This window comes from Pterocles gutturalis, unplaced genomic scaffold (genome assembly GCF_000699245.1).
Source record: "Pterocles gutturalis isolate BGI_N339 unplaced genomic scaffold, ASM69924v1 scaffold9048, whole genome shotgun sequence".
NCBI lineage: Eukaryota > Metazoa > Chordata > Aves > Pterocliformes > Pteroclidae > Pterocles > Pterocles gutturalis.
The window spans coordinates 9499-18315 of NW_010117990.1; the positions used below are offsets into that span (position 1 = coordinate 9499).

At 36.7% G+C, this 8817-nt stretch overlaps 2 protein-coding genes across 2 annotated transcripts; both read right to left on the reverse strand.

The window, feature by feature from the left end:
- Positions 1 to 407: 407 nt before the first annotated feature.
- Positions 408 to 5600, reverse strand: ZNF518A (zinc finger protein 518A). The gene is made up of 2 exons (XM_010076027.1): positions 5202 to 5600; positions 408 to 4655 (listed from the first exon to the last, which is right to left on the reverse strand). Exons 1-2 carry the CDS (start codon positions 5598 to 5600, stop codon positions 408 to 410), a joined length of 4647 nt encoding a protein of 1548 aa, XP_010074329.1.
- On the reverse strand, positions 4699 to 5192 carry LOC104463622 (zinc finger protein 518A-like; the record flags this gene model as incomplete). The annotated part of the gene is made up of 2 exons (XM_010076028.1): positions 4699 to 4770; positions 4824 to 5192. Coding segments are annotated over 2 exons (441 nt in total), but the record flags the coding sequence as incomplete, so codon positions are not given.
- Positions 5601 to 8817: the final 3217 nt, after the last annotated feature.

Consider the following 8817-nt stretch of genomic DNA (forward strand, 5'->3'; position numbering starts at 1 on the left):
GCAATTTCTGTGCAAGAATTATACCAGATGACTGAAAAGTATAAAAATATTTACATGTCTAGGGTTTTTTTAAAATATGTACAGAACAAAAGCCCTGAAGACTCATTCTACAGAATGAAAATATAGGACATGATAGTAGTAACAAAAAATAATATATATTTTTATGGAATTGTATTTGCAGTTAGTTACAAGTTATCTAAACCACAAAGCTTCTTGATCTATCTCAAAGCTTGATGGCAATAGAGAATATGCTCTTCCTTTTAAAATACACTCTGCATAATTTTTAAACTTCAGTTACAATAATGAAATACAAAACAAAATTACTTGTGTATCCTAATTCAGTCTATTCTATTTTCAAAAAACTGTAATGTATGATATTTAAGTCTTATTTTCTTCACTGGTCATTATTACATTAATGAATTCCAATCTCGAGTAGCCTCCATCAAATGCCTCTGTCCATGTCCTACCCAATTATCCTGATTGTCAAATATTCTACCACAAAACCAGCAGCTAAACTTAGCTTTCAAGGTATTATCAGAGGTAGTTTTCACAATCTGGTAATTGTTTTTGCTAGTCTTTTTCAGTGTCAATTTTAAGACAAATCTTTCTTTTACAGGGCTAATAGGTTTTATCGTCCTGTGCCTCTTTTGAGAAAGATCATCAGTAGTTACATCCAAAGGATTGCAGAAGGCCGGCCGCAGAAGCGCTTCAATAGTTCTTCTTGACAATGAAACCTTAAGAACATGTCCTTTAAATTTAGCAATGGTTTTCATTACATTTACAACTTCTGGAACATCTGCATCAGGATGGTTAAGCACAACAACTGGTTGGTTTCTCCGAGGGCACTTTACAAGCTGTTTAGAATTAAAAGGAAGTAATTTCAAAGTCCTCACAGTTTCTTTTGATGCCCTTGGTTTGTAAGGGCCACCTGATTCACTAACAACTTCAGCTTGATTCTTTTCCTTACACTTTCTGTGCAACATTACTTTCTTTCTTGTAGGTTCTGGGCAATTACCCTTACTTTTCCATTTGAAATTCTTGTTTCTTTGCACACCCACAGTTTCTGAACTTTCAGACCTAGCTTGTTTTAAACGAGGTTTTATTTTTGCAGTTCTGCTTCGAGTACTCCATGTGGACTTCTGACTACCAAAGTTATTCCTGTTCTTAACAGTTATTACTTGAGTACTCTCAATAGAACCTTTCTGCAACTGTGTCCCTGCAGACTTAGTAGAATAAATGGGTTCTACAGGAGAAACACAACACGCTGGATTAGAGCTTGCCAAAGAGGCATTTGCTGGCATTAACCTACCTGGTAGGATTAAGGCATCATTAGAAGTAAGATCAGTTTGTTTCCGTGCTAGTGCAGGAGTAAGGGACTGCAAGTTATCCAACGGTAGTGAGGGCACTGAGTTGCTTACTGACTGAGTGGTATCAGCCAATGTATCTGAAGCAGAAGTCTTAATTTTCAGCAAAAGCTTTTGTTGCATGGCTCCAGGTTTCTTTGGTTGACAATTTTGATAATGAGCATTACCCTGAAAAACACTATGTTTATGAACTACAGGCTTGTTTGGCGTCATACATTTCAAAAAAACTGCTGGCTGTCCATCAGGCAAAAGTGCATAAACATGTTGTTTCTGTTTAATTTCCTGTTGGTTTACGGACTCCAATGAACCAAAGACAGCATCCTTATGCTCTGATAACACCTTCACAGAAGAAATTCCTTTCACAGATGACTCTGAGGAGCTTGTAATTACCACAGGTCCTTTGAATGGCATGCTATTCAATGAGTCATTTGCTGTACTACATCTTCTGTTACAGGAACTTCTTACACTTCTGAAACTGTCATGTTCCCCCTCCACTTTTGAAGCTGGTATAGTTATTTTACCATATTCACTGGATGCAACTCTCCCTAAAACCTGAGAACTATCACTAGGGACATTTGCAACTGTTCCAGCTGCTCCGCTAAAAGTCAAAATCATTCCAGGTCCTTTATTTAAAACAAAAGATGCAGGTACACCTTTAGTCATATGCCCATCTGACGAACTGGTTGATGGCAAGGATTTTCCTGAAATGACCTGTAGTCCAGGCTGGTTAGCAAGATGCAAAGGAACAAAAAATCCTGATGGAGGGGACTGAACTAAAAAGGTTTTCTTCGGCTCCTGAAGAACTGGTGAAAATCTGCTAGGATTTTGGGTTGTAGACAGTATTTTCTCTTTTACTAACTGCTGTTTTATGATTGCATCGGTATGAGTTCTTAGCAACACACCAACACCTGGAGTTCCGGATAATTTATCAATTTCCTGTGAACCAAATGATGTTCTGGGTGTCTGTCTCTCTCCCCCACAACGTGTACTTTCACTTGTGCTACATCTTGTGTTCACCTCTCTCTTATATAAATGAAAGCCTACATTAGTAGGAGGCCTCTCAAAACCACATGCAGTTGACGAGCTTTTTAAATGCGTAAAATCTTTATTCCCTGTCTCGTGACCAGAAAGCAGCATGTCAGAATGAAGTTTTACGCAGTTATTTGACTTGCTGTGGGATTCTTGCTCAGTAGTTGCTTTAACTTTTAACACATCTTGCAGTAACTGGTTTATTTCAGGTGACAAATAATTAGCTGCTTGTTCACTCTGCAATGAGAAAACAGATGTGATTTTAGGCATTAAGACCGAGTTAACGCAATCAGAGACATTTTCTTGGAATTTCTCAGTTACGTTCTCAAAGCCTTGATGTATGTTAGCATCCAAACACTGCTGACCATTATACTGGTGCTCCATAAAACACTCGCTGTCAACACACTTAGATTGGCTTTTAGAAGACACAGGGTTATCCTTAGTGTTTAAGTGTCCATAAGTTTTATTAATATTTGATTGGGCTGATACAACTTTCTCTGGTTTTAAGCCTTTCATCAACTCTGATAATGAAGATGCGGATTCACTTCTACTGTTTTGAAAAGAAACTCTTTTGCCAGACAGAAATTCCTTGTATCTCTCATCTGTTGACATCCAAATGCTACATGGATTATCCGAAGTGTCCGTTTTGGAATAGTTGTGAAAAGACAGCAACCCTTCATTAGAAGAATCCACTGAAGTTGAATAATAGAGATTATTAGTTCCATTACTGTTACTCAGGCCACCATTTTGCATTTTCAGTTCAGGAAAGAAGGGCATTTTCATACGGTCATAGTGAAGCGTATTTGTAACAGTGGGTGATAATACCTGAGGATGACTTGGAGGATTATAGCTTCCCCACAAGATATTACTCTGAGTTCCAACTTTTGACACCTCATCACAGGTAGGCACTGTAGAGCCCAACTTCATTGGCAAATAATTCAAACTTTTTCCTACAGCTACATTAGAAGGTGCCACAGTTTTAGAAACACTCCTACCACACAATAAGGAATTATTTTGGTTTTCCATTTTTGTTTTTCCTGAATGAGGAACAGAACAAGAAAATGGAGGGGAAGTTAACGGGTGAACAGAATTGTTCTTTAAGGTTGACTGATCATTTACATGTGGTATAGCACCTGAAGAAAAGCCATAGGGATCAGCAGTCTGTAGCAAAGGAGTTGTAGAACCATCTTTAATAAGATCAGCTTTCTGACCCAACAAATGTACATTTTGCTTACTTGTAGGTAACAATTTTATAACAATATGTTGTTTTCCATCTACCATTTTAAATCCCATAAATTTAGCACTGTAATTTGCTGGAACAGATATTTTATTGTTTTTGACCACCAATACTGTTGGCCCATGAACAGTATTTTTCAATAATCCCAGGCCATAAGTTGTTCCATCCTCTACTTTATTGTACTGTGCAGTAGTAGCAGAAAGCATTCCACTTGTGAAATTATGCTTTTCTGTATACATAATTTGATCTTTTTCTTCATTTGCTTCCACATCTCTCATATACTGGTTCAGCTCCTCAGCTTTTGCTTGAATTTTATTCACACTTCTTAGTATGTGTGCATTTTTTTCTCCAGTTTTGTCACTTCCACTGCTTATTTTTTTACGTCTCCAGAGTGCTTTTTTTGATGCTCCCATTTTACACCTTCTTAACACAAGCTTCAGTCCTGCTGGAGTCTTCACTATTCTTTTTTCACATTTATCCTTTTCCAGTTTTTCTTTTGCATACAAGTGGTCTCTATGCAAAGATACGATGTGTTTTAAAAGATGATCTTTCCGTAGTGTGCTGTAGCTGCAATACTGACAACTAAAAGGAAACATACTGGTATGAACAAGATGATGTTTCTGGAATTCCTCTTTTGTAAAGCTTACATGATGGCATTTTCCACATTTATATGGAATCTCATTATGTCTGTGAATGTGTTGAACAAATGTGCCCGCATCCTGGGTAGAAAACCCACATTTTTCACATTGAAAGTGACCATTTACACAATGCTTTGATGTGAAGTGTTTTGTCAAATCCAACAAAGTGTACATATGCTCATCATTACAGAGCTCACATTTTACTAAACTGCTACGGTGGGTGTGTCTATGCTGTTTAAATGACTGAAAGTCATTAGCCGAGAAGTTACACATTTCACACGGATACAAAGGCAACTCGCCATAGTGTAACAGCTGAAAATGTTTCTGCAGGTCATTTGGGCTATATCTAACATTATCCTTGCACTTTGTGCAAGTGAAATTCAGTACCTTTGCTGCAGTTTTCAACCCTTCTTCAAATTGCACTTCTGGTTTACTTTGCCAGTGGCTTCTCTCTGAACAACTGGGATTGCTTCCATGTATTTTCTCTAGGCTTAAGGACTTCCTTGCAGTTTGAAGAAGATGTTGTTTCTGGAACTCCTCTTTTGTAAAGCTTACATGATGGCATTTTCCACATTCATATGGAATCTCATTATGTCTGTGAATGTGTTGAATAAATGTGCCCGCATCCTGGGTAGAAAACCCACATTTCTCACATTGAAAGTGACCATTTACACAATGCTTTGATGTGAAGTGTTTTGTCAAATCCAACAAAGTGTACATATGCTCATCATTACAGAGCTCACATTTTACTAAACTGCCACGATGGGTGTGTCTATGCTGTTTAAATGACTGAAAGTCATTAGCCGAGAAGTTACACATTTCACATGGATACAAAGGCAACTCGCCATAGTGTAACAGCTGAAAATGTTTCTGCAGGTCATTTGGGCTGTATCTAACATTATCCTTGCACTTTGTGCAAGTGAAATTCAGTACCTTTGCTGCAGTTTTCAACCCTTCTTCAAATTGCACTTCTGGTTTATTCTGCCAGTGGCTTCTCTCTGAACAACTGGGATTGCTTCCGTATATTTTTTCTAGGCTTAAGGACTTCCTTGCAGTTTGCTGTTTACACTGAAAGAGTTTTCTAAATCTATCCACTTCATGTTTCATTAATACTTCATTTGGAATGTTCACCTTGGGTAAATCAATTTTCACATTTTTTAGTTCATAAGAGAGATCGACATCTAAAATTGCTGGTTGAGTCATCATACTTAAAGGATCGTTCATCAGTGCTTTTTCCAAACTAGCATCTGTAGAAAAATTGTTTGCAGCATTGTGTTTCAACAAATTAATTTGCTTTTTATCACAAAAAACCTGTTCCTTTTCAGATGGCATGATTTTAGGTTTTCCTTTAAGTGAATTCTTGAGATTTGTCTTGGTTCCTGCAGCAAGCAAGACTATTGTGCCAAGTTATTCTCAAGGTTCTAGAACTTCCTTGTTTTATTCTCCTGAAATTAGAAAACAAACAAAGCAAATATTACTTTTAAAACTAATGCAATTAGAACACTCATTACAATTCATTAATAAACACATGCCAGTCTTGGAAGTTGTTGATTCTTATAATAGCATGTGAGAGAAAAAACAATGAGGCAAAAAAAATGAGACATTACACTGCAACTTTTTTTTTTGGGGGGGGGGAGGGGGTGTTTATTTGTTTGTTGGGTCTGGTCCCCCCCCCCTTAATATACACAAGTCTTGAAAAACAAGTTTTAAAGAACAACATCTACTGAAAGATGAAAACATTGAAATTCCATGCCATCAAATTTTGGTTTTCTCCCACCCACAACAGCCTGTAAGCATGAGAAATACCAAGAGCTGCTTTTTTAAAAAGAAGCTAGCATTTATTACTTATTCAGGATTTCAAGCAAATATAAACACAGCACCTCCTCTGCTACATGGATCACCAACTGAACCTAGCTGAAGTACTAAAAACAAGTCAAATTCAGCACGAGCTGATATTTTTATTGTCTGCTACTCTATTAGTAGCTAACTATTGTGCTTAAAAAGAAAAGGGAAAAAACCTCAAAACCTGATAAAAGATCTCCTTCACTAACAGTGACTTTACTTTTATCATCACCAAGAAACCCACCACACTCATCTACAATGCATTTTTTGCATGCCTACCTTTAGTATCACACAAGACAGAAGTAGTCAACAGATGAAAGTTAACTCTGGTTTCTCACCATATGTTCCTAGGTATAGGTTAATCTTTTCAGAACATGTGCATGATTGACAGGACTACTCCTCTGTGGATTAAGAGGCTCAAATAGGTATGGTCAGCATCATTGTCTTGCTACAGACCTCATGTCAGTGTTTCCGTAACAGGCTGCACTGACACTTCATAGCAGCTCAAGTCAGTGCTCGAACACCACTCCCACATGTCAACATAAAATCATCAGAAATGGAATAGCAGTGAAAATAACTGGGATTTTGAAAAGTAGAACTGAAAACCGTTTCTTCACTACTACTATATAACAACTTTTTGTAAATTTTTTATCCATAGTAAAAGTCACAGCATCACTTTCTTCTTTAGTAACAAAAGTTAGTAAAGTGTCATCTGAAATCTGATCAGCAGCTCTGTCTCCACTATTCCGCTGCCCACCCTGAAGCAACACAGACTTGGAACTTATTAGATCATGCTATTTATTCACATTGAAACTAAGAGTGATCACATCCTCTCCCTCATTGTGATGAAGTGCAAGAGCTGCTTCTAGAGCTCCAGGACATCATAAGCAATCACCACTAAGGTCTTCCAAATATTTTCCCATAGTTCTGTGAGAAGGAAGCATCTGGCATTAGACATGTAAATACCTGACAAAGAAAACAAGAGACTGAAAAATTGTCAAGGCCATGTTCATGTATCACATCGCAAGAAAAGCAAAATACTTTTTTTTTAAGCATATACTTTATTGCATTCTTTTGGAAAACATATTAGCATTTCCACACAATTCTGAAACTAATACGCAAAACAGACTTTGACATTTTATGCAGAGTCCAATAACAAATAAATTAAATTAACTGTATTCTTCAGCTACGAGACCTGCAAGATTTCAACTATACATTTGACATTCAAAAAAACAAACAAACAAACAAAAAAAACCCCACCACAAACCATAGACTCCCTCCTTCTGAGTCCCTCCAAACTAAAACACTTTACGCATGGATTTTTTTGGTTTTTTTAAACTCAATGATATATTTCCCATCTTCCACACAGAAGAGAACATCTCATCTACATTACACTCCTTTTCCACTAAAAAAGTACCGTGTTATAACACCTTCTCTCGTCAATGATAAACCCCTTATTTGAACAAGAGCAAGCTGAGCTCCCACATAAAGAGTAAGTAACTAAAAATGGCTTGGACTTGTCTGCTTGAAGAACTTTTTTAATACACAGATGCAACACATGAAGATTACAGGTTGCATGATGCAATACATCATCCTGATGGTAGCTGCCTATCATCCAGATTAAAATGTTACACTGTCAAACAGTGAAACATGAAATACGTGTGCAAATAACACTACAAAAATTGGATATGGATAAATACGCTACAGAGAGCAAGCCTCAGGCTTTTAACATGGGGCCAAAGTGGTCCTCAATTGAGCAACATTTCACTAACTGGTAAAACCTTTATGTTTGGCAAAGGGTCTTGGGTATATTCAAACTTGATTTGAGATCTCTGTTAGCTAATGAACCATACAAATTACAATTTAATTTTGTTATTATCAGATAGCACGAACTATCAATGAGCACCTGCAGCACAAAAAATAAAAATATTTACTAGAAACAACCAATTAGTAAAAAAAAAGCCCAGAGATCTTTAAATGTCTATTACCAAAGAAGTCAGACTTACACATTAAGAAAAAACTTGACTTCAGTTCTTCGACATCCTCTTCAACATTTTCCACACATACAGAAGAGGTAAATATGTAAGACTCAGAAAAGGCCACAGTCAGGAGGAACACTGAAAAAAGGTCTGGAAACAGAAGGAAAGGTATTTTAAAAGGCGTAAACACAAGCATAACTGAAAGAGTAAGTTGAAAAGCACAAATCCTTCACAATTTCACATTATGTGCATTTTTAATACAATGAAGATAGAAAAACTGTAAACACATTCTACCGTTCTCTACCAAATAACACCACCAAATACAATACACTTTCTAGTGGGACTAAAAATCGCTAGTGAACTCCTCCTAACAAGGCCCGTTTTAACCTTAGCTCTGTCACTACTTCTCACGCAGTCGTAAGTGGTAAGCATAAACATATGATAACTTAAAAACAAGACAGAAAGAAGTAACTGGTACCTCAGTCTATCAAATTTTAACTTGAACTCATAAGATACTTAAGTTTTCTTAAATAAAAATCATAATAAAATCTATAGCAAAGATCTAACTATAGTTTTCTAGAAAGTTCTGCAAAAGCCTGGGAAGTGGGTGGTATATTACAGTCACTATATTTGAAACAAGTAATTTTAAAGGAGATATAATGAAAGCAAACCCTGAAAATACATAAGCATGAGCCACAGTTAACTCTCAAAAAAAAAAAAAAAAAAAA

Coding starts and splice junctions, on each gene's coding strand:
- ZNF518A (XM_010076027.1), bottom strand. CDS start 5,600: ATGCCATCTGAAAAGGAACAGGTTTTTTGTGATAAAAAGCAAATTAAT. Junction 4,656..5,201: donor GGTTGAAAACTGCAGCAAAG/GTACTGAATTTC, acceptor ACTGCAGCAAAG/GTACTGAATTTCACTTGCAC.